The 25,973-nt window shown below is 36.5% G+C and overlaps 1 protein-coding gene across 1 annotated transcript in view; it reads left to right on the top strand.

Moving 5' to 3' along the window:
• Nucleotides 1–25,973, top strand: part of unm_sa1614 (un-named sa1614) — a 46,680-nt gene that overhangs the window by 3,692 nt on the left and 17,015 nt on the right. The window contains exons 2-15 of the mRNA XM_065241207.2: nt 6,129–6,201; nt 6,553–6,698; nt 7,021–7,095; nt 8,003–8,052; nt 8,613–8,742; nt 10,683–10,768; nt 11,881–11,956; nt 16,537–16,623; nt 21,203–21,303; nt 21,526–21,595; nt 22,713–22,800; nt 23,261–23,309; nt 24,620–24,783; nt 25,700–25,833. Coding sequence (XP_065097279.1) covers nt 6,129–6,201; nt 6,553–6,698; nt 7,021–7,095; nt 8,003–8,052; nt 8,613–8,742; nt 10,683–10,768; nt 11,881–11,956; nt 16,537–16,623; nt 21,203–21,303; nt 21,526–21,595; nt 22,713–22,800; nt 23,261–23,309; nt 24,620–24,783; nt 25,700–25,833 — 1,329 coding nt within the window. The remainder of the gene's footprint in view (nt 1–6,128; nt 6,202–6,552; nt 6,699–7,020; nt 7,096–8,002; nt 8,053–8,612; nt 8,743–10,682; nt 10,769–11,880; nt 11,957–16,536; nt 16,624–21,202; nt 21,304–21,525; nt 21,596–22,712; nt 22,801–23,260; nt 23,310–24,619; nt 24,784–25,699; nt 25,834–25,973) is intronic.

Genomic DNA, 25,973 nt, shown 5'->3' with positions numbered 1-25,973 from the left:
ATGTGTTAAAAGCATAGCACAAAAAAATTATTTTTTTATGGTGCGTTCACACCAGATGCGGAAGAACCATTAGAATGTATAAGAGACTGATTATTAAGGGGACATATCATGAAAATCTGACTTTTTCATGTTTAAATAAGTGCTATAATTGGATCCCCACTGCTTCCATCAACCTAAAAAATGTGAAAAAGAACAACCTAGTAACTTAGTATTGGTACATAATTTTTTGCATCGTGATAAACTAGGGAATTTGAAATTTGGCTCCCCTTGTGATGTCAGAAGGGGATAATACAGCCCCTTAATCTGCACTATCCAACCATGGCACTGCCATTTAGTTCAGCTCATTTGCATTTTAAAGGACACACCCAAAAACTGCACATTTTTGCTCACACCTACTAAGTGATATTTTTAACATGCTATAATAAATTAACTATATGATATTTTGCCCTCATCTTGGTGAAAAAAAAAGATAAAGACCCTTTGTTTACAGTAATTTTATCACTTAAAACTTATCTTTGAGAATCATAATAGCATATGTGAAAGTTTTCCTGTGACAGTAATTGCTTCACCTTTTTTCAGTATAATTTTCTTTTAAATAGCTTGAATGCAACTGTACACCCTTTCCTCACTGAATAAATGCTAATAAATATGTGAATTGCTTAATCGTAGATTTGAATATGTAAATTAGTCACCACCTCCACTCAATCGTACCATCTATATATTAACATAGATGCTACATTTTTGTAGTTTTAGACACCTAGCTGCTAATCCGGTTTAGCAGAGCATAGGTCATGTTAGCTGTACATTTGCAGCACATTTTTTTAGCACTGATGTTAACAGGTTAGAGCGTTCACACTGCATGTGTGAGCAGCGAGTGGTTGCGACGTAGAAGCAAAGCTGAAGCCACAGTGCAACTATCATTTTAGCACAGAATCTATGCGTTATCCATACATGTCTATGACTCAAACTATGATCCAGTCGCTATCTGTGTTGATGTGATGTGTTTGTGACATGACGATGTCGATGACGATTTCAAACCACAGCTTTGGAAAAGCTATGGTGTTGAATGATGAATTTGCACATGGCTTGTCTTAAAGCACCACATATACATATAAACAACAATAAAAACTTGATTTTCACCACAGGGGGACTTTAAATACAAAAAGTAATATAAGATTAATATGATGTTTTACATTTTTTACCATACATACTGTAAAGATAATGCATAATACATAATTTTTTTTACATAAATAGTATGTGGTGTGGCATTTCTGTGAGAATTAGGAAGTAAACTAACAACATTTTGGTGTGAACCTTACAAGCCCATCGCATTTGTACCATGACTATGCCCTGAATTCGTCAGTGTTTATTAGTACTGTTTCTTTGTTCCTCCCTGTTCTGTACACTATGGGGAATTTCATGAGCGTTTTCATGTAATTGCACTGACTGCATACAAAAGCCTACACTAAAAGCCAGACATAGCTGCTCCGTAAGAACAAAAGATCTGTGAGGTCGGTCGTGCTGAGTACTGAATTCTTGCTCTGCCTAGTAAGGGGAAAAAGAAAATGTAGCCTTGAATGCTGTTCCAGGTGAACTACAGCATGGTTAAATATTTGGTTGACCCAGTGGAATAGTGGGGAATAGGAGGTTAAATTAATATTGCCCAATGCCTATTGTCATGCTTTATTAGGACATGCACTATAATACATTATTTAAATACAATTTTAAGAATGATACTCTATTCTGATCTATGGCTACATTCACACTGCAGGCGAGAGTGGCCCAAATCCGACTTTTTTGCCCAAATGTGACCCATATCCGATTTTCTTATGACAGTCTGAACAGCATAAATCTGATTTTTTTCTAATCAGACCCAGGCCACGTTCATATGTGGTACAGCCATGTCACATTGTGACAAAGTGACGATTTGATCGCAGCACCCGAGAAGCCCCGTGGTGAGGAACAGAGAGTTCGCTCAGAGTTGCGCTAATCACTCTGCCCAAGTAGCAGTGCTTCCCCTTTTGAGGATGTATACGGTTAAAAGATGGCTATGTCTCATATGACCTTATTTTGATGTGACTATATACAAATCACAACATATAAATAAGAAAATGTTGGTTATTTGGTCACTTATTGGGAGCAGTATGCTAGCTAAAGCTATTTACTTTCAGTCTTTGTGCTAAGCTAGGCTAGCGATGGGTGCGTCAGACAGAGTTACGGCACGCACGGAGATAAAAAAGGTATGTATATGGATCTAACTCTGGGGGATACAGTGAATAAGTGAAAATCCCAAAAAGTCAGCGTGTTCCTTGTGACCTAAGCCTATGTGACAGATGCAAACAGTAAAATGCTCCCATTTACATAGGGACAGAAATGTATATTTGTAATATAATTTTGTGAACTATACGGTTTTTGGCCAGTAAATTATCTCCAATCGTTCTTGGTGCAATACAGAAACTGTTTGCTTCACTGAAGTGTTGCGTCAGTAACTGTTGACTCTTGCTCATGGTCAGATGATTTTATATCACAACCGACATGTTTCTCAATTGTGCCTTATACGATGTTTATTATGGGCTCTATATAGTCATTTGCCCCTCACATGATCATGTATGACACCATTAAATATTAATTGCTTATCCATTATTGCTGGTCTGGCTTCTTGAGAGTATAAAACAGCAAGAAAAGACGTGAGTGTCAGAGACATAGAGGTTGTTGAAACAGGAAGAAGTCACCATAGAAACTATATTTTTTTGGAGGAAGTTGATTTCACCAAGGCTAAATACAGTAGAGCAAAGTTAATCTAGTCAAAGTTTTCCATTGCAATATTATAGTTTACTGATAGATATATTTTTATAAAAACCCAGCTAAAGACATTTTTTATAAATAAAATCATGCATAATATAAAAAAAATCTGTGATAAAATAACCTTGATATCTACATGTATGCATGCGGCAGATGCTTTTATTCAAAGCAACTTATAAAGTGCATTACAAGGTATACATTTTATCAGTATGTGTGTTTCCTGGGTTTAAACCCTTTGCGCTGCTAATATACAATGCTTTACAACTGAGCTATTCAGGAACACTATATCTTTAATATTGGCTGAGTAAGGTGAAATCAATGAGATTTGCAGGATTTCACACACAGGGTCACATATAGTGTTATGATTGCACAAACAAGCCACTAATGCAGAGATTTAGTATTCCCAATACTGAAAAGACATTTTCACCACTACCCACCCCATGCTCATTTATTGTATCATTTATCGGATTTTCTTTTTATCAGCATTTGCCCATCGTATAGAACATAAAGAGTCGAGAAGGAGAAGCTTAGATTACTGTCTATTATATTCCATCACCATTTGGAGTTCATTTACATTTTGAGATGCCCGGTCAGTGCAGTGTTGGACTACTACCTAAATTATATAGTAGTCAATAATAAAGTGTTTAGTGGCAGATACATGGCAGCTGATCTCTTTCCCTCTCTCTCGTTTCCAAGTGGAGCAAAACAAATTAATCTGCTTTGCCAAATGGTTCTTTGGGGGAAACCCTTAAGGTTGCAACTGAAAATCTCTATTTTAGTTAATAACAAGCCTTTTGAGCATCGCCCGTCATAAAAATGTGATAATGCTAAATCACCTGTGGTTAAAGAGATGAGCACAGTTTATTGGCGTTCTCAGGGACTGATGGGATATGAACTGAGGAAGTGTTACGGCCCTCCGCGGGGTTTAATTCTGAACCCAGAGGAACAAACTGTTTATCTTGAGCAAAGGGAGAGATAATTGAAACAGACATCCACAGGAAATGATGTTTCCAATTAAAGTTAAGAACAAGGCTTTTGTTGATTTATCTTCAAGCTTGTGGTAGCATTTTGCTGTTAGTACTAGATAAAAAGTCTGAGTTTTTTATCTCTGCGTAGGGCTACATAATGCGGCATTCATTTCATTATTTTAACATGAGCACTGAGTCAGTTGTGGGAGCTTTTGAAATGTGCCAAACCGTGCTAACAGTGATGCATCATGTGTCTCGGGTGGCAGACTGTAAAATAATATCTGTGAAGATGTTAATTAATTTTTTTCATTCGATTCTTGTTTGTTTGAATAAACCCGACAATCAAACTTCATGCTCCACTTGTTTCAGTCTGGAGAATAAACTGTTGCATAATGGATGTCACTAGATTACATTGTAGTACAAAAAGAATTGTAATGTTATTCTTCAATGAGATGCATTGGGAGCGAAAATAAATCATTTATGCAGCTTATGTAATAAAAATGCTATATTTTAATAAAATGATATCTCACATGCTGATTTTGTCTGTTTTTGAAACAGGAAATGTTTTTTTGTTTTTTCAGAGTACATACAGTATGGGAAGTTTTAGCTTAAAATACCATATAGATAATTTATTATAGCAGTGGTTTTCAATCTTGCCCACTGCTCTGCACATTTTGCATGTCTCCCTTATCTAACACACCTGATTCAGATCATCAGCTTATTAAGGGAGAGGTCCATGAACAGAACTGGGTGTGTCAGTTAAAGGATAATTCCCGTATTTAACACTTTGAGACTCATTTCTGGTTTGTTTTGGATGAACTACAGTGATGGACACTGAAATTTTGACAATGGGTCGTGTCTTGACTTTTTGACTTGTTTAGAAGCATCTCTTGACTGCTTCAGAACGGAAGTCAATGACCATGCACAAACATGTCATTAAAACAACACTTAACGTTCATTTTCAAAACTGTGCTACTCACCGAGTGGTTCGTGGTGTTCGTTGATGATTAAAAACAAATATATTGGCGCAATGTATGATTTCAATCCGTGTTATTTGCTATAGTGGAACTATTTTTTCAGATACCTCACAACCGCGTATATACTTCCGCTCTATATTTGAGTCTGAAGCGTTAGCACACTCCCGACCACTTGATGGCGACAACCACTTTGCCATACAAGTACGCTCGGTGTCTAGCGTATAGACAGTCACAATCGAGCTCAACTTTAAACCTAAGGCTGGTCACTGAGCCATTAAATATGGGAAAAATTTCTTCTGAGAGAAACCGAGCGAAAAAACTACAACCACATGTAAACAGACACTTTTCTGTTTCCCGGCGGCGGAGTGATATATCAGCGAGCAATGAGTCTTCCAAGAGAAGTCAATGGAATTTTACAAAATGCCAAATAAAACACGACAGAAACTGTATTTCGCTACACAACTTGTTTTTAATCATCAACGAACACCACGAACCACTCGGTGAGTAGTACAGTTTTGAAAATGAACGTTAAGTGTTGTTTTAATGACATGTTTGTGCATGGTCATTGACTTCCATTCTGAAGCAAGAGATGCTTCCAAACAAATCAAAAAGTCAAGACACGACCCATTGTCAAAATTTCAGTATCCATCACTGTAGTTCATCCAAAACAAACCAGAAATGAGACTCAAAGTGTTAAATACCGGGATTATCCTTTAAGGGAGACATACAAAATATGCAGAGCTGTGGGTCCCCTAGGACAAATTTGAAAACCACTGCATTATAGCATGTTAAAATTGACACAAAGTAGCAAAAATGTGCTGTTTTTGGGTGTGTCCTTTTAAATGCAAATGAGCTTATTTCTGCACTAAATTGCAGCACTGTGGTTGGATAGTGCAGATTAAGGGACGGTATTATTATATTAAGATCTCCTTCTGACATCACAAGGGGAGACAAATTTGAATGATCTATTTTTCACATGCTTGCAGGTAATGGTTTACCAAAATTAAGTTACTGGGTTTGTGGGTTGATCTTTTTCACATTTTCTAGGTTTATTAAAGCACTGGGGACCCAATTATAGCATTTAAAAATGGAAAAAGTCAGATTTTCATGATATGTCCCCTTTAAGTTGTTCCAAACCTGTATAAATTTGTTTGTTGTGCTGAACACAAATGAAGATATTTTGAAGAATGTTTGTAACCAAGCAGATCTGTGGCACCATTGACTTGCATATTAGGAATACTAGTGAAAAGTTCCCCAGTTTTTTTCAAAATATATTTTTTCAAAAGATGATGACAGGATCTTTTGGTGAACTATCCCTTTAAGAGATGATATAATGTGGAATTTAAACACACAAATTACAAACTTTGTTTTTCTTTCTAAGGCCTTGGACTCTGACCGCACAATCTTGCAGAAAATGAAGAAAACAACCAAAGCAAAGCATATCTCTGGACAAGGTAATAGCTTGATACTTATTGCACCAGATAGGACTCATTCAGACAGAAATCTTCAAATATACATACAGTATATGCCGTAAGTGCTAGTAACAGGCCCAAACGTCTCTTAATGAAATTGTTTTACAATTTCATTACTACAGATGATTGCATTCAGCATTCATGCTTGCATTGGTGATTGACAATACCCAAAGCATTTCCTGCTGCCCAACTGTGAATATGAATGAAATAAAAAGCAAATTCGCCATAAGAGACCCAAATCCACCTCCCTCTGTTAATTTCAGTGTGTCTAAATGTGCTGTTAGTTTCTTCCCCATGGTTTCGGCTGAATTTCTGCTGGTTTCCTCCCTCCAGAGCACATATCACATATGGAGTCATACATCAATTCCATGGAGAAGTTGGCTGTGAATTTCCGCAGCAATGGAGAACAGGAAGTGGCCTCAGCCTTTAATAAGTTTGCAGAATTCTCCAAAGAACTGCTGATGCCAATGAAGAACCTTGTGAGTTTGTGAGGCACATATAGCATGAAGAAGGGTTTTTTATTGGTATTCTTAGCTTCTGGATAATCCCAAAAAGTGATTTTAGTATTAGTCACGTTATGCTTTTACAAGATAGGCTTTATCTGCAAACAACCTGGCTTCCTTGCCAAAGGTTTTCTCAGTTCCCTGTCCACAGTTCCTAATCCTTACCCAGGATGTTCTTATTAAATTATTTTTTTAAAGCAAAAAACAAGTGTTTATTTGTGCATGTATCTATATAAACCAGGAATATATAATTTTGCTCTCTCATATTTTCTGTTTTATACATTTTCCTCTTTGTCAGTTAAAGAGCATGTTGCATAACATCAACTTTTTCCTGGACTCGCTGGTTAAAGGGGATCTGAAAGAGGTTAAAGGGGTAAGTAAAAATCTAGAATATAATAACATAATAAATAATAATTGTGTGTTTGCCTTATAATTCCAAAATGTTTTAAAGCTTCCCTTAAAGGAAAACACTACAATATTTTACTATGTTCTTACCCCAACTTAGACTAATTAATACATCCCTATCTTTTTTCAATGTGTACACTTAATCTTTGTACAGCGTGTCATGAATGTGTTAGCATTTAGCCTAGCCCTAGACTGTTACACGAGTATGTATGGTGGCACATAATAAAACGTGGCTTTTTTAAGCAAATAAAAATGAGAACTATATTGTATGGCGGAGGGAGCACAACTAAGTTCTATTCTACCGTACAATATATTTCTTATGTTTTATTTTGTGCCACCATAATTACTCTAAATGAATTTTAAATTCATCCCTGTTTGGATCCTAAGGAATGAATGGGTCTAGGCTAAATGCTAACACATTCACGACGCGCTGTACAAAGATTAAATGCACGCATTGAAAAAAGATAGGGATGTATTAATTCGTCTAAGTTGAGGTAAGAACATAGTAAAATATTGAAAAACGGTGGTGTTTTCCTTTAAAACAAGTACAGTGATGCAGTGAAGATATTATAGGCTACTTTAAGAACATTGTACCTTGATTTACTGTACATAAGGGTCCAAAACGTCTGGGCCACATAAAAATTAGGAAGCCTGGCCAGAAATAACCAAAGGTTAAGGTTTTGAATATCGATAACATTGAAATGTTGTAGCTTCAGGCTACATTTTAATAAAATAAGAGTTTTACAAATTCTGCTATTGTACAACAAGTGTTAAAGTACATTATAGTATATACAGATTATTAACACAAACAGTGTGTGTAATTTCTTGTCTTATATCATGCTTGAAGCATTAACACCTTGTTTTCATCCTGCTAGGACCTGAAGAAGCCGTTTGACAAAGCGTGGAGAGATTATGAAAATAAATTGTGAGTATTTTTAGTAATAGTGTTTGTACTTCTGGTTATTTGCCTGTGTATTTTTGTCTTTAAGCAGTTTTTGACACTCACAGGTTTTAATTTGTTAGACAATAGAGAGATTACAAAGGCTTCAAAAACAAACCTGAGCAAAGGAAGATGTTTTATCTCTGATCTTTGTCACAACAGTTATATTCTTGTGTGTATGTGTCAACCAGCTGTTTTTATTTATACCTCCCATGTTATATATTCTCTGTAACTGTTTAATTTCCTGTTATATAGGTGTTGGCTTTATTTCTGTTCTATTCCGTAGAAATGTATTTAAAGGTTTCTTTGACATTTTGCTTGTTTTAGGTAAAAAACCTTTCGGTGACCTTACGGTTCTTCCCGTATCTTTATGTTGTTTCTTGGAATTTCTGTTCTTGATTTATTGTGAATTCTCATAAACGTCCATTTTCACTTCTCACCCAATACTTACTTTGATTGCGTTTTAACCACTTTTCCCCATTTAAAGTGCACTGTTCACCGTGCGTACAGTAAACACGCTGTCATATGCCCTCTGACCCCTCCAGCAATAAAACTGAAAAGGAGAAGAGGGAGTTGGCGAAGCAGTATGGCATGGTGCGGACGGAGGTGAGCGGAGGGGAGATTGCAGAAGAGATGGAGAAAGAGCGAAGGATGTTCCAGCTACAGATGTGTGAAGTAAGATTTGTCAACATTTGCGTAATATATCACACATTGAATTAAAACCTCAGATCAGCTACTGACAGTTTATATCATCTTTGTATCTCCTCTGACTCATACAATCAAATGAGTCAAATTGTCCATTTCTTCAAATACGACCCATAGTGTTTACTAAATTACCATCCCTACTGGCTGCAGGTGGTGATTTTAATCCTTTGTGGGGTTTCAAATTGGCAAGCCGAAATTTATGTAGCATACAGTAGTTAGTTGAGCCTTGCATTAGCATTGGGAGTACACTTACTTATAAAATGTATTCGTTAAATGGACTGTAGGTCATTTTTCCAGTCATTCATACCAAATGCATAGATTTTTGTGAATTAAATATTGGAAAAAGGGTGGGTAAAGGACCATGTAAAAAGTTCACACATTACCTAGAAACAAACATGCATTTCATGACGTCACACGCAACACATCACTGTTTTTAAAGGGGCCATGGCATGAAAATCTGACTTTTTTCATGTTTAAATGCTATAATTGGGTTCCCAGTGCTTCTATCAACCTAGAAAATGTGAAAAAGATCAACCCAGTACAGGGTTTCCCGCAGCACATTTCAGTTCGGGCGGCCCGCCTAAGCTTGGAAACCCTACTGCCTTAACTAGGTCGTCCAAAAAAAAAAAAAAATTCGCTGCACAAAAGGCCGGAGAATAGCTCATACGCGCTTCACACCGCGAGCGGGGACGTGCGCCACACGGCCGAAATGAGAAAGACGTGGTCCGGACCATCACTGTTTGGAGATCAACTAGCCAGTTCATAAAACATCTCAGAGAATAGTGCGAACGCGCTTCACACCGCGAGCCTGCACGCCGCAACACAGCCAAAATGAGATAAAGACGTGGTCCGTCATGTCTGGAGGATAGCCAGTGGATAAAATACATGTCCGTGAGGACTGTAAGTGGATCTATGTTTTGGGGTTATTTAAGCCTGTTATTGTATTTGTCTTTAGTTCTTGCAAATTTAAAGTAAGTTAGCAGGTGATTTTGTTGTTTGAGCAACCTGCTAGCTAGGTTTCACGTGCCTGTTGATTAGATATAATTGTTGAGCGCTCTTTAATTGCCACGCCCTCGGCCCCGCCCACCCATCCAACCCAACCACCTTAACTAACAAATTTTCTGCGGGAAACCCAGCAGTAACTTAGTTTTGGTAAACCATTCTCCGCAAGCTTGTTAAAAAATAAGTCATTGAAATTTGGCTCTCCTTATGATGTCACAAGGAGATCTTATTATATTCCCCTTAATCGGCACTATCCATATACGGCACTGCCATTTAGTGCAGAAAGAAACAATTGAGCACAATTGCGTTTCAAGTGCAACAAACCACTATCAATGCGATCAGTGATTGAATTTCATCAGCTCATTTGCATTTAAAACGGCACATTTTTGCTCACACCTACAAAGTGTCAATTTTAACATGCTATAATAAATTATCTATATGATATTTTGAGCTAAAACTTCAAATACGTGCTCTGGGGACACCAAAGATTTATTTTACATTTTAAAAAAGTCTTATGACATGGCCCCTTTAACTCCAGAATTTAACTTTTAAGCATACATTGCAATATGCTGCTGGCACCTATGGATTTTTTATTGGAGGATAGGCTCATCCTTAAACAAATTTGAATGGTATAAATGTTGAATGTTGTAAAGTATGGCCACTAACAAGCATTATGGTACATTTTAATTGGGTTAATTAATAATGTTTATTCCAAACCTTAGTTTAAAAATAGGATAAATAAATAAATGCACACAGGAGGTTTGTAAATCCTGGTATAAAAAATATTTAATGCTTTTGTTTGCAGTCTGTGTCGCTCTATGTGACACCCTACAAAAGAAACTGAAATGATTCCTCTTTATCTGTATATTTTATGGTTGAAAACATACTTTTCTTCTCTTTACGAACAGTATCTCATCAAAGTAAATGAAATTAAGACAAAGAAAGGAGTAGACCTGCTACAAAACCTCATCAAACACTACCACTCTCAATGCAAGTAAGTAAACAGATATCAGTAATACATTCTGCTTGATAACGCTGGAAACTATCACAATTTATCTCTATAAAGATATGAACAAGCCAAGTCACAGACAGATAAAACAAAAACCAATCCTCAAAATAGAGCGGTCTGGTGGCACGAACTGTGGCACATCACAAAAATAAAGTCAGCCGTGTAAAGCGAAATCTCTCAGTTTGCCGGCACACAGACTGTTAAGTAAGGGATAATGTAGAGGCAGCCGGTAGTTATTGGGAAATAAGCCCCGACAGTGTGATCAGGACCCGACGCGAAGCGGAGGGTCTTGTATCACACTGAAGGGGCTTATTTCCCGATAACTACCGGCTGCCTCTACATTTTCCCGCTTATTACACGGCTACTTGCCACATTAGAAAAAAAACTGGACATGAATATGAATTTGAAACATTTTATTGGCATATTTGTTTTAAATTAACATTTTTATCCTTCCGCGAAACTTTGCACAGATGCATAAAATGATCGTAATACCTTATTAAGATCCTCTGCTTCATACTTGTCTGTCTCCATTTTTTTCTGTTTTAGCCAGTCTTTGAGAAGTTTTAATGCCCATTCTGTATTTTTTTGTGTGTTGGCTTCGTAGCTGTCATGCTCTATTTTGTCAAGTTCAGTCTCAGTAAGCTCTCTGTGTCTTGTCGTGGTTGTCGAGTGTTTGTCACAAGATGGCGCCAAACAGACAGTAATCTTTATTGATCTTTATTGGCGCGGAGCGATTTTACTCGTGAAAGTAGTCCGGCTATGCGTTATTATTTTGGAGCGGTTATTATTTGAAAAGAACGAACCTGCAAATGTCTCAACTGACCAATCAGAATCAAGCATTCCAGAGAGCCGTGTAATAAATGAAGTTAATTTTATGTGTGGTGTGACTGATTATCTCTTTATAATCTCATCTCTCGTGCTACCCTCTGTACTGTTTTAAGTGTGACTGGACTGGAGGGTGAGAAGCCATAGTAAGAAAGTGAGAGAGAGAAAAAAGAGATGCTGGGTAGAGAAATAATTCTCTACTGTGGGGGTTTTAATAAAAATTTTCATAAAATGTCATAGAGTTTCTTTTAATGGATGGTTTCTACTGTCAGTTTCTTTCAGGAGTGTCTAACTGCTACAGAGAAGCTTAAGCAGTATATTGATCCCCTTACTGGACAACTGAATTCTGTGAGTCTTTCTGTTCTTTGTGCTATTTGCTATATTGTCCTTTAATACACAGATCAGGTGATGCACTATGGGTCAAAGACAGTGAATCACACACTATAAAAACAAATGGTGCTAAATAGCACTAAAAGTGGTTCTTGGCTCGTAATCATAGGGGAACCATTTTTAGTGCCATATAGCACCGATAAAATATACATGTGTAGCACTTGTGTAGAACCATATTGTGCTATGTAGAACCATTTGTAGTGCTATATGACCCCCGTATGGTTCTTCATGGGTACAAATAGTTCCTCTTTGATTACGAGCCAAGAACCACTTTTAGTGCTATTTGGCACCGTTTGCTTTTAGAGTGCAATTACACTTGATTCAATCCTCTTGCTTTCGATTGTGAGAATTATTATATCGTTTTAATCTAGTATCATTATGGTAAAAAGACATTTCATATGAAAATTCAGAGTATAATGAGGAAATGTCACAGACGAACTTGAAATCCAAACAATAAATGAAATAATTCAGGTGGATAATCTGCATTTGAAAACCCACATTAAGTTTGATTTACTGTTTAAAATGATACTACATAATGGAAAGAACATATACATTTTATATATTTAATATTGACTGTCACGTATAATCTGTCATATGACATGGCCTGTAATATAAAATTGGTATTTTGCTTTGTTTTCCAGCTAATATCTAAATATCTGTGAGACAAGATTTCTAAACCATAATGGCGAGTAAGGTTTGCTTTCAGACAATATATGAAGAGCTGAGATGCAAAACCCTCTTAAGTGTGTATGACATGTTTTCTTGTAAATGAGTGTTTTTTATCAAACTTAATGTATTTTGCCAACAAACCGATATTTCTGAATGACCTGAGGCCAGGATTAAGGGAAAACATCACTGTTTTTCAATATTTTACTATGTTCTTACCTCAATTTAGACAAATTAATACAAACCTATCTTTTTTAATGCGTGCACTTAATCTTTGTACAGCCCGTCGTGAATGTGTTAGCATTTAGCCTAGCCCCATTCATTCCTTAGGATCCAAAAAGGGATGAATTTAGAAGCCACCAAACACTTCCACGAGTAAGTATGGTGGCACAAAAGAAAATGTGCAGATTTTTTTAAGCGGATAAAAGTTTGAACGAGAGGGGAGTAGTCAGGAGTGATGATTTTACCGCATGCCGAGGTCAAAGGTCTTTCAATAGGGAAAACATGGAAGTGTTTGGTGGCTTTTAAATTCATCCCTGTTTGGATCCTAAGGAATGAATGGGGCTAGGCTAAATGCTAACACATTCATGAGGCGCTGTACAAAGATTAAGTGCACGCATTGAAATAGATAGGGATGTATTAATTTGTCAAAGTTGAGGTAAGAACATAGTAAAATATTGAAAAACGGTGGTGTTTTCCTTTAAGCAGATTTAAAAGTATTTAATAAATGTGTAATACGTGCCGAAAGCATTCGGTTAATATCATTATGTCATTTTTCACAGAGGTGGCGTTTAGAGGTTTTTGCATCTGAGCTCCTCATATCTTGAATTTAGTATGTTTTCATCATACCCCATCGGGAAGTAGTTGTTTTTTTTGGGGGGGGGGTAAAAATCGAACAAATTTAATGATAAGTTGACTAGTGCAAGCATCATATGAACTTCTTTCACAATACTTTTTTGGTACTTTTGCATCTGTTTGTAATAATGAATTTTCTTGTGAACTATCCCTTTTTTAATTTATAATTCTTAATATCTTTAATTCTTAACTAAATTATTTAAGATGTTTAGATATGTTTACCGGAAAACAGGACAAATTACTGATTTAAAATGATTTATTCCAGTGCATTCAGAAAAACAAGATAAACCGTGTGTTTATTGGGGGTAGGGTCGAGAGAGAGAGAGAGAGAGAGAGAGAAAGAGCTTATCATCTGTATTCAAAGCACATCTCACTCTGCAGCAATAAAGCTTAGGATGAGCAAGACATTGGCTAGTCACTCAGTCCATGATGTCCTACACATATCATTTTTTATTAAAGGGATAGTTCGGCCAAAAACGATATTAAACCCATGATTTACTCACCCCCAAGCTGTCCGAGTTGCATATGTCCATCGTTTTTCAGACAAACACATTTTCGGATATTTTAGAAAATATTTTAGATCTTTCTGTTCATTAAATGTAATGTTACGGGGTCCAGCAATAGTCCACGACCTTCAAGTCCAAAAAAGTGCGTCCATCCTTCACAAATTAAATCCAAACGGCCCCAGGATGATAAACAAAGGTCTTCTGTGGGTAATCCGTGCGGTGTTGTTGTAGAAATATCCATATTTAAAATGTTATTAACGTTATAAACTACCTTCCGGTAGCGCCGACATCTTGGAGTGATCCGCATTCAGGATGAGAGCTTACGCAGCGTACAGAGTTTCTCTGCTGCTGCTCTGTGCCCCCGCCCTCCGAATTTGTCATACGTCACTAAGAAAAGTGCGTACACTACGCTAATACTCTCTCCTGAGTCTAAGATGGCGGCGCTACCGGAAGGTAGTTATTTATGTTAATAAAGTTTTAAATATGGATATTTCTACAACAACACCGCACGGATTACCCACAGAAGACCTTTGTTTATCATCCTGGAGCCGTTTAGCTTTTAATTTGTGAAGGATGGACGCACTTTTTTGGACTTGAAGGTCGTGGACTATTGCTGGACCCCGTAACATTACATTTAATGAACAGAAAGATCTAAAATATTTTCTAAAATATCCGAAAATGTGTTTGTCTGAAAAACGATGGACATATGCAACTCGGACAGCTTGGGGGTGAGTAAATCATGGGTTTAATATCGTTTTTGGCCGAACTATCCCTTTAATGTTTCTTCATAGAGCATCACGTGAAGTCTCTGTTTAAAAAATGCCGAAAATATGACATCCTTAGGCCATCTGACCACATCTTTCAAACTCAGTGGTTTTGTCTTCCTTCATACCCATGCAGTGAAACACCTTCTGCATTTCATTGATCTTTTTTTACAAGATTGTCAAGCTAACCACACTATTATTTTCTCATCTACTCCTGATCAATAATTCTTGGCCAAAATGTTTCACATGATCATCTCAATTCATGCATAACCCAACAGATGTAACTGACTCGTAATGTCCTGCTGAAAGGTGGTTTGCAGGTTTCCCAGCCAAAGATCGTTTAGCTGGTCACCCAGTTAGTTTCCAAAATCTTTCCAAAACCATCAAAACAGATAAGCCAAAAGCATCTGGCCTTTTCAACTTCATGACACTTTGCTAACACACATAAAAAACATTAACAACTACATTCTGTCAGAAAACATGGTCAAAATGGTCCCTAGCCGTCACTGGGACAGACTAAAAGGCAGCATGAAGATAAAACAAATTGGTTTTGCAAGCCCCCCTAACCTAGAAAATGCACTTTTAAATGTGTTTCTATCAGAAAATGAGTCGCAAGTGTGTGTGCAGAAACGCTTCCATCTATTCTTTTTTGTGTAATCTTCTTTAAACCGCAACAGTCACACAAAACCATCCCCATCAATGTGATGTCACATTGATTACTTCCCTCCCATGACCACTTACAGACTCCGCCTTATGAGCGCGTAGTTTAATCTTCTTCCAGAGACACATGTTTTGATGTAGTCCAAAGCACATGTGTAAGTGCTCAACCCCCTACTTTGCATAGGGGAGGGGAACAGAAGCTTTCTTTGCATTTAAAGAAACACACACAAAAACAGCGCGTTTTTCATTGCAGCCACAAATGGAAATGTTCAACATCGTTTAATGAAAGATCTGTGGTGTATTTTGAGTTGAAACTTTAAAGACACATTCTGGGGATACCAAGGACTATTTTAATATTGATCAAAACACTTAGGTTAGGGGCCCTTTAAGTTTTGACTTGAGATAGGTTTACGTAACTTTTAAAAACAAGTTGAAGTTCCATAACTTAACTTGTTAAAGTAAAATAAAAATATATGTTGATTTAACATCATTTTTTTACAGTGCAGTACCCTTTAAAAAGGTCCCAATATGTACCATTAGGTGCAGATATTTAAACATTTGGTAGTAATATGTACCTCTGATATACTAATAGATGCAAAGGTGTACTTTTTGGGCAACCAGCTAGTGTGTTACACTCTCCACCATTTAACCATCCACAATCTTGGTCGTCACGTTTGCATTGTATTACTTTATTTAATCAAAATGTAATTTTGTAGTTAAAATGCTAGATATTTCATCTATTCAACAAAAAACCATAGCAGAGCAGCTTTTGTTGTTTTGATCACGATGCATCAAGGTTACCAGCCATCGTCGCTCTCCTTATCACCCTCCACAATCAGGAAACAATCAGCACCGCAGGCATTTGGTAACATTAAGGAGAATTTTGTGGTTGATAAAATAGACCGCTTGGTTCAGCTGCAGTGATGCTGTGAATGACAGACCGCTTAATGAAAACAGCATTGTCTCACCCGAAGCCCAAGCAATCACGGTCAGAAAAACACGGCTAGTGGAATGTGTGAGGAGTGGATGTGTGGGACGTGTTTGCAGCAATTTAAGAGTGTATTTGTGCTCGTATGGCTTTGTACAGATCAAACACAAGCAGGACGAGGAGAAGAGACGGCTGTGCGGTCTTCGAGATCAGCTCAGACCCATTCTTCAGCCTGAATTTAAAGAGGTATACAATATAACACCCGTTTCACACCCCAGTCATGGTTAATTTGCACCATATTTTTCAGCTTTTTGCTCTTCCGCAAATATTTCATGCCTGCTGTCACTTCTTACACTTCAAGCTGCTCTGCTAACCAAGCTCTAAACCGTTTTATCTTATACTTCCTTTTTATATGACTGTAAATAATATGGTTTAGTATCGTTAAAGCCCTATATGTTATACCAGTAGGTTTATACAGTGTAAATATTGTTGATATCTTTTGTGTATTAGGTGTAATACAATGTGTTTGTGTGGTTTATGGTCAAAAAACTTTATTTTCCATATACCGTACATTATTGTTGCTCATCTAAGGTCTGTCTCCCTGAAATGCAAGGATTTTGTACAAAGCTCATCGTTCTGAAAAGCGCTGTGCCTCCGATTGGCCAGCCAAGCAGTGCATTTTGATTGGCTTAAATATGCAGCACTTGAGAGGGATTTTTCTCAGCCACCACCAATGTGCAGCATTTCTCTTTTTCAAATGACATCCTGGGATTTTTTACAACCACAGAGAGTCAGGACCTCAGTTTAACTTCTCACCTTAAGGACGGTGCTTTTTGACAGTATAGACCTTTTGCATGTTTGCAAACAGATTTGAAGTTTTTTTGTGGGCGGAGCCAAACTGGTGACAGAAAGTGACACCTCTGCAATAGCGGTGTGAAGTGTTTTAGTGTTAAACTATGATTTTTATGGATCCGGTGTTCTGTCGAAGTTTGTTTTCCCTATGTTTCTCTTTAGTTTAATGTTTCTTATAGCGTTTTCACCACGTTAAGTTTATATTTTAGATAAATTAAAAGTTTAAATGGCTCTGCTACTGATATGTGTGCATGTAGCCTATGTATGTATGTATTGTTCTTTATTGGTAAAACAATTATTTTTTACAGTAGGAATCGCTTAAGTACATATAAGAGCAATCATGTATTCTATATAATGGGGCCCTATTTTAACGATCTAAGCGCATTGCCTAAAGCGCACAGCGCAACGTCTAAATGGGCATGTCTGAATCCACTTTTGCTAATTTAACAACGGGAAAAATGGTTTGTGTGTCGAGCGCATGGTCGAAAAGGGTTGTTCCTTTTTTTTGAATGAGTAATGGTGAGTGTTTTGGGCGTATTGTGCAATAAACCAATGAGAGCTCTCATCCCCTTCAAAAGCCAGTTGCGCTGGCGCTATGTCTAATCCCTATTTAGATGACAGACTTTGTAAACTGATAAACTAAGCGGAGGAAGAAGATCCAGTTTAAGATTAATGTTAAATAATTGTGTTGTTTTTCACTTGTATTGAAATTGTTATTTTTTTATTAAAACCTTTAAAACCCGTTTTTTTTTAGTCATGGAAGTAAAAAAGTAAAAAATCCAATATCATCAAAAAATAATTTACAAGTATGTAAGAAAAGGTTTGTACTCTAAAAATACTTTATTTGTAACAAACAGGAGATAAAGAATTTACAAACGGCTCTCCGCAAGGTTCAGCACTTGGTCAGCCTCAGTTTTTTTTAAGCATTACTTAAAAATGTTTCTCATCTCACCATATCCACAGGTACAGAGTAATCATATACAATAAATCCGTGAGGTAGCATTAAAAAAACATTTAAAAACAGACGCATTTGTTTAAAGCAAAGCATTTATTTACTTACCAGGCTGCAGGTGAAGCAGCTCTTTGCGCCTTCTAACATCTCATAATTACTCCTCATTTATGTCTTAGAGAATCAATAATAATATTTTAGATTTCAATTTTTTAACCTTTCATATTTAAAAGAGTTTTTGTGCTGCTGCGCATTCATGTTTGTGATAAGCAAACCCGCGTTGTCGTCCTGTTTATAGGCGCATATTACTAAAGCGCTCTTTAAATAACAAAAAACATATTGTGCCATTGAATTTAGACTTTAGAGCAGGTTTTTGTTGGTCAATGGCGTAGTTTAGTTGCCTCAAAATAGCAACGCGCCAACAATGCGCCTGAACACACCTCGTTTTCAGTCCAGAACGCCCATGGGCGCAAAAGGGGGCGCAAATGCATTTGCTATTTAAAAAACGTGGCGCTAAACGTGAAAATGATAATTGCGCAGGGTTGAAACTAGCAAAAGACACTTTGCGCTGCATTGCGCCGGGTGTAAGATAGAGCCCAATATCATTTATTAAATATTTCATTATTTTCCTGTTTTATATGATTTCTTCCTTATGTGTTTATGTATGTGTAAGTGTTTGCTCTAAACTGTTAGAAAAATATTATGTTTACATACAAATAATTTTGAATAGGCCTGTTTATATATTAATAACACTTTACATCATGTGTGTTATATTTAAATATTTCTTAAGTATGTAAACATCATAATTTTAGAACAAACAGAAAGAAGACATGCTAAGATATAAGGTTAAAGAAGTAATAGAAAACGGAAATATTTATTAAATATATATATATATAGAATTATGAAATATTTAATAAATGGTGATATTATTGATATTGTGAACTCATTCAAATCTTTAATCCTTGTAAATAAATTATAAACGTAACGTGAAGAAACTTCGACAGAACACAGGACATCTTCTCTAATTATTTTCTATTCTAACTATTAAAAGATTTCTAAATGATTTCATCACTCCAGTCTGTCCGTTTTAGGGAATACAAGTCACTAAGTATGAAAATACTAAGAAATCAATTTTTGCTGTGTAGGTGTAAAGAAGACCCAGGATAGTTGTGCCAAACAAAAGGGCTAAATTTTATTTATTTATTTTTTTAATGATTTGACTTGGTAAACTAAAGGGGGTTGCACACCGGGCGAGAAGCGCTGTGCCACCTAACATTTAAAATTCAAACAAATAATTTTCTATGAGATAAGCTACAGATGGGACCCCCAGTGTGTGCCAATCTTAAAGGAATAGTCCATTTTCTTAAAAGAAAAATCCAGATAATTTACTCACCACCATGCCAAAATGTTGATGTCTTTCTTTGTTCAGTCGAGAAGAAATTATGTTTTTTGAGGAAAACATTGCAGGATTTTTCTCATTTTAATGGACTTTAATAGAGCCCAACATTTAATACTTAACTCAACACTTAACAGTTTTTTTCAGCGGAGTTTCAAAGGACTATAAACGATCCCAAACGAGGCATAAGGGTCTTATCTAGTGAAACGATTGTCATTTTTAACAAGAAAAATAAAAAATATGCTCTTTTAAACCACAACTTTTCGTATAGGTCCGGTCCAGCGCGACCTAACGTAAATGCGTAGTGACGTAGGGACACATGTTACATATATAAAAGGCACATTTGCGGACCATTGTAAACAATAAACTGACACAAATACATTAATTAGTATCAGTTGACATACAACAACGTAGGAACGGTCCTATTTCAACACACTTGTAAACACTGGGGCGGAGTTTCGCGTTCGTCCTCTGTGACCTCTTGACGTCATGACGTATTGCGTGGGGTCACGCTGGCGCATCTCGACCGGATCTAGACGAGAAGTTGTGGTTTAAAAGTGCATATTTTTAAACGTGGTTTAAAAGTGCAATCGTTTTGCTAGATAAGACCCTTATGGCTCGTTTGGGATCGTTTAGAGTCCTTTGAAACTCCGTTGAAAAAATCTGTTAAGTGTTGAGTTAAGTATTAAATGTTGGGCTCTATTAAAGTCCATTAAAATGAGAAAAATCCTGCAATGTTTTCCTCAAAAAACATAATTTCTTCTCGACTGAACAAAGAAAGACATCAACATTTTGGATGACATGGTGGTGAGTAAATTATCTGGATTTTTCTTTTAAGAAAATTGAATATTCCTTTAAGGCTCTGTGCACTAGTGTATATTATATATGAATGCTGTATGTTTAACCCACAGCAGTGCTCTTTGCTTTGATGATTTAAAGGATACAATTGATTCACTGTAGGAAAATCAATAACATTTTATATTGCATATATGAACATATAGATTATGTCAGGGTACTAAATAGATAGCTATGGAGTTATTTGTTAGTCCTATCTTTAATGGAATTATGGTGAAGAGGGATCAATTTGTATGTTTTACTGTCAACATTATTATTCAGTATTATCCAAAATTGCCTGAAATGACCATGAAGAGATGCTTTTAACATAATTGTCCTTCTAAATGCCTCACTGACGAAAAAGCAATCAAGAAGAGTAAGTTGAAACTTTCGAATTTGAATGTAATGTCATTGAGCTTCTCTTATTACCCATAAACACTTGCATGTGAACTGTGGTCCTCACATGTGTGTTTAACAACCCATTTATCACAGTACTAAAAAAAATATCATGCACAGTGTGAGATTCTCAGTTGGAATGTAACAGTTTGTTCTAAAGTTGTGCAGAGGAAATCCTATCCGAGTTTTAATGAAAAGCTAATATTAATGTTGTGCCTATAGTGCATGAGTGAGCTTCATCCGCTGTGCATTTCCTGCATGTATCAGCTCTCTGTAAGTGTTAGACATTCTTCCCCTTTCTGTTAGCATCTTTCTGCATGAATAACATGCACGTTTGTGATATCCACACAGACACACCATGAATGTACCCCATAATGAATTATATATGTTTTGTGCAGGATTCTCTAAGCAGACAGACTGTGTACAGCATGCATCAGCTTCAAGGCAACAAGCAATACGGCACTGATAAATCGGGCTACCTTTACAAGAGGAGTGATGGGTAAATGAATTATTAGTTTTGTGGTGCATATGGGCGTCATGTTATTGAATATCTGTTTCTGGACTGAAGTAGGGCATCCTTCAAACATGACGTGTAATCCAGTGGTTCATTAAGATTTTCCTGATTAATCCTTACAGAAGTGCTCTTTGTCAGCTTTTCGTTTCAAATGATGCAGGGGGAAAGTCCTGTTAATGCTGCTGTATTTTCATTTCTCTCTGATAGGTTGAGGAAGATGTGGCAGAAGAGGAAATGTACCGTGCAGAACTGCTATCTCACCATCGCTCATGGAACTGTGAGTACAGACATCACGACAGTTTCAGAGCGTTTTTGTTAGATTGTGTTTAAAGCTTTAGCATACATCCTATTTTATATACCCTCTATAAAATGCTGGGTTATTTCAACCCAACATTGGGTCAAGGAGGGACAAACCCAGCCTTAGGGTTAAATTTACATTTGATTTTTACTGATTTGGAATCCATTCAGCTGATCTCTGGGTCTGGCACTACCACTTTTAGCATAGCTTACCATAATCCATTGAATCTGATTAGACCATTAGCATCGCGCTAAAAAAATAACCAAAGAGTTTTGATATTTTTTCTATTTAAAACTTGACTCTTCTGTAGTTACATCGTGTACTAAGACGGATAGAAAATTAAAAGTTTTGATTTTCTAGGCCGATATGGCTAGGAACTATACTCTCATTCTGGCGTAATAATCAAGGACTTTGCTGCTGTAAGGCGTAGTGATATGACGCAGTGCCCGAAAATAGTCCCCTTGGTTACTTTCAATAGCATTGGACTATTTTCAGGCGCTGCATAATATCATTGCGCCTGCTGCAGCCATGTTACGACAGCAAAGATTATTATGCCAGAATGAGAGTATAGTTCCTAGCCATATCAACCTGGAAAATATCAACTTTTAATTTTCAGTCAGTCTTAGTACACGATGTAACTACAGAAGAGTCAAGTATTAAACAGAAAAAATATCGAAACTCTTAGGTTATTTTTAGCGCGATGCTAATGGTCTAATCAGATTCAATGGATTATGCTAGGCTATGCTAAAAGTGGTACAGCCAGACCCGGAGATCAGCTGAATGGATTCCAAAACGGTAAAACTCAAATGTTTAACTCTAGGGAAGCTGGAAAATCAGCATATTTTCAAAAAAGTGGAGTATCCCTTTAAGGAATTTAGTACACTTAGTATATAAAATAATGCCAAATTTCTTTAATAATACGTTTAAAAAAAAAAAATATTTAAAGTAATTTGTTCCTCTAGCTCTGCTGGTAGCTAACATTGTGTTAGCAGCTCAAATGTCAAGGGTTTAATACTGATTACATGTATACCTTAAATACATTTGTCACTTTGAAAAAATCCACCTGCCAAATACAGAACGGTAATTGTGATTGCAGCCTAACAAAGCACCAGCTAAAGTGAACCTCCTCACTTGCCAAGTCAAACCCAGTCTGGAAGACAAGAAATGCTTTGACCTCATATCACGTGAGTATACCACACACTGTCTTCGCATTCATATCATATTAAAATCATCATGCCATTGTGATGTATGGCCAAAGATAACATCAAAGGTACATCCTGCTGCATCTCTAGATCTTCACACAGTATATAGCACCAGCTTCAGTGAATTGCGTAATGGTTCTCTGCATGCATTCATGCATAACCTTAGCCTTAGGTCTCTAAGGCCATTATTATCTGATATAAGAAAGATGACACACTTACAACACTACATACGTTTTTTATGAACTAAAGCCAGGTGAAAAACAGGGTCCTTTGGAATTCACTTTCACTTGTAAAGGAGTGTTAGGACTCAGGCACATTTGTTTGTCACTGGGTTTTAATAAAGGATCTAAAACCTGTTTTTATCTCACGTAAATGTTTGCTAGGTACATATGAGCTGGTGAGAGCTGAGAATTAACAAGGAAGTTTCCTTATTTTTCTATAGATAATCGCACTTATCATTTCCTGGCAGAGGACGAGTCCGATTGTATGGCGTAAGTGTTGCTTTTGTTCATTTCACAGCAATAAAGGCTCTTATGAAATACAGGCGCTTGAAATCTTCAACGTAAGACCATAGAATAACCATTTTATTTCCCAAAGAATCAAAATATATGACTTTATATTCATGATTCACCCTGTGAGTACTGATGTGTAATGAGCTATAAGGATAGATATTTAAAAGGAAAACCAACACATATTACTGTAGCCTTATATACTGTAGATTGTATATTACGTTAATCTCAAGCACACACCATATTTGATCTCAAACACTATCTTGACTTGACCTTTAAATCTTGACAGAAGAACAAGGTCCTGCTTTTTAAGAAGAAAAAGGAAATCTGTGGCTCTGATGTGGTTGTCTGTATTATGATTAATGCTTTTTCTGTGTAAGATCACAGCGATGGCTTCTATCTTCAGATAAATGTCAGAGGTGAAGAGGGGCAGGTTTCAATATTATTAATATAATGATATATACCTCACCTTTTCAGAAATACATTCAATAGGGGTTATTTACTATACAGCATAACCCCTATGAAGTGCAATAATCTGCACAAAGCCTATGCTGGGTGCACCTGAAGTGCACTCGAGTCTTAAAGGGATAGTTCACCCAAAAATGAAAATTCTGTCATCATTTACTTATCCTCATGTTGTTACAAACCCGCATACATTTCTTTATTCTGATAAACACAGAGGAAGATATTTTGAGAAATGTTTGTAACCAAACGTGGGCCCCATTCACTTCAATAGTAAGAAAATAGAATACAATGGAAGTAAATGGGGTCCACGAACGTTTGATTTTTTATCTCAAAATATTTTCCTTTGTGTTCATCAGAACAAAGTAATTTATACAGATTTGTAACAACATGAGAATGAGTAAATGATGACAGAATTTTCATTTTTGGGTGAACTATCCCTTTAATCGTAAACATGGCTTTGTACTTATTGTTAGCTCATTGACCAAATGTTAATTGTTGTCTTATTTGTGAGTCACTTTGGATAAAAGCATCTGTTAAATGAATAAATGTAGATGTAAATATAAAGTAGCGGAGGTGGGCTGATTCATACTGTATATGTAAGAGGAAGGCATATAGCAGCAATTGCAATTTCCTGAATCCCCTGAGTTCTGACTGAGGGCATCTTTTCATTAACTGCAGATTTAACCTCAGACAGCAGCAACATTATTGGTCACAAATGACTTTATATGCGTGATACAGCCTGGGAATACTGATGTTACACACAAAGCATAAGAATGTTCTTGTCGCCATCTAACGGTTATCTTTGGTATTACGCTTTACTAAAACAGATGGATATCAGTGCTGACCAACAGTAAGCAAGAAGCACTGAACGTGGCTTTAGATGAGCCGAAACCCAGCGGAGAAAACAGCGTCGAAGATCTTACGCGATCCATCACTGAGGATATTCGACGCATGCCTGGAAACAACGTCTGCTGCGACTGTAGGGCTCCAGGTACACAAACACCCCATAGTAGCCTATTACAGGGTTTTTACTTGGAGTACTGTAATAGGTTGTGGGTTGTGATAAAATGTATACCCGTTAATGCACTTTGGATAAAAGCGTCTGCCAAATGCATAAATGTAAATAAATCCTCTATCCCTCCATCACAATACACATAAAACTGTATATATCTGTATTTTTTAACAGTGCAAACAAGAGCCAAGCATATGCTTTGAATTGGCCCTATCAGCAACCTTTTTTGGTCCCTTTGCTTCTTTAATTAGCTGTCTTTAAACCAAATTTAATTAAATTAAAACCCACGCACACAGCCTTAATGATTTATAACCAGATTTCCAATAAGAAGTGCTGATGATTTGGCTGAAGGGTTTACATTAACCCATGACTGCAGCTGGTGTCTGCATTATGCTCCAGAAGCATTTTGACTGAGTTCCATTAAAATAAATGAAATCACTAAGGGGCGGGTTCAAATTTACAAGGCCACCTATTGGTCATTATTTGTAAGAGACAGAAAATAATGGTTTCCATGTAAACAAATAGTTGACTGACAATGACACAAAGGCTTTTAATGGGTAATCTAGCCTATAAAGATAAATTGCATAACCTTCTATCTATTGTGACCCAGTCTTTTTTTAGAGATTTACTGTTTATTGTTTACATAAAAATCCTCCTACATAATAAAAAAAACATTCTGTGAAAATATAACCTTGATAAATAATTTTATATTGACTGAATAAGGTCATGTCAAAGATTGAAATTAAAGTGAAATCAATTATTAAAATCAAACTTTGATTCTCAAATCTCATAATTAGATTTTGAGACTTAAGCCTGGATTTCACATACAGGGTCACATATACCAATTACTGTATATATGAAGTTATGAACTGCTAATAGCATATTATCCGTTTAGATCCGTCTTGGATCTCCATAAACCTGGGAATCCTGACATGCATCGAGTGCTCAGGGATCCACCGGGAGATGGGTGTACATTATTCACGCATTCAGTCACTTTCTCTAGACAAACTGGGCACTTCAGAATTGCTGGTAAGCTTTTATAATGAACAACAACTTTGATTAAAAAAATTAATGCATGCACAGAAGAAGTTTGTTATCTATCTATTGTAAATTTCTTTTCAAATATGCCAAGTTGTTTTAACACATGGACGAACCCAACTGTTGGGTTT

This window comes from Paramisgurnus dabryanus, chromosome 14 (assembly GCF_030506205.2).
Source record: "Paramisgurnus dabryanus chromosome 14, PD_genome_1.1, whole genome shotgun sequence".
In the NCBI taxonomy this organism is placed as follows: domain Eukaryota; kingdom Metazoa; phylum Chordata; class Actinopteri; order Cypriniformes; family Cobitidae; genus Paramisgurnus; species Paramisgurnus dabryanus.
The sequence above is the reverse complement of the archived record's forward strand: the minus strand, read 5'-3'. Positions and strand labels throughout refer to the sequence as shown.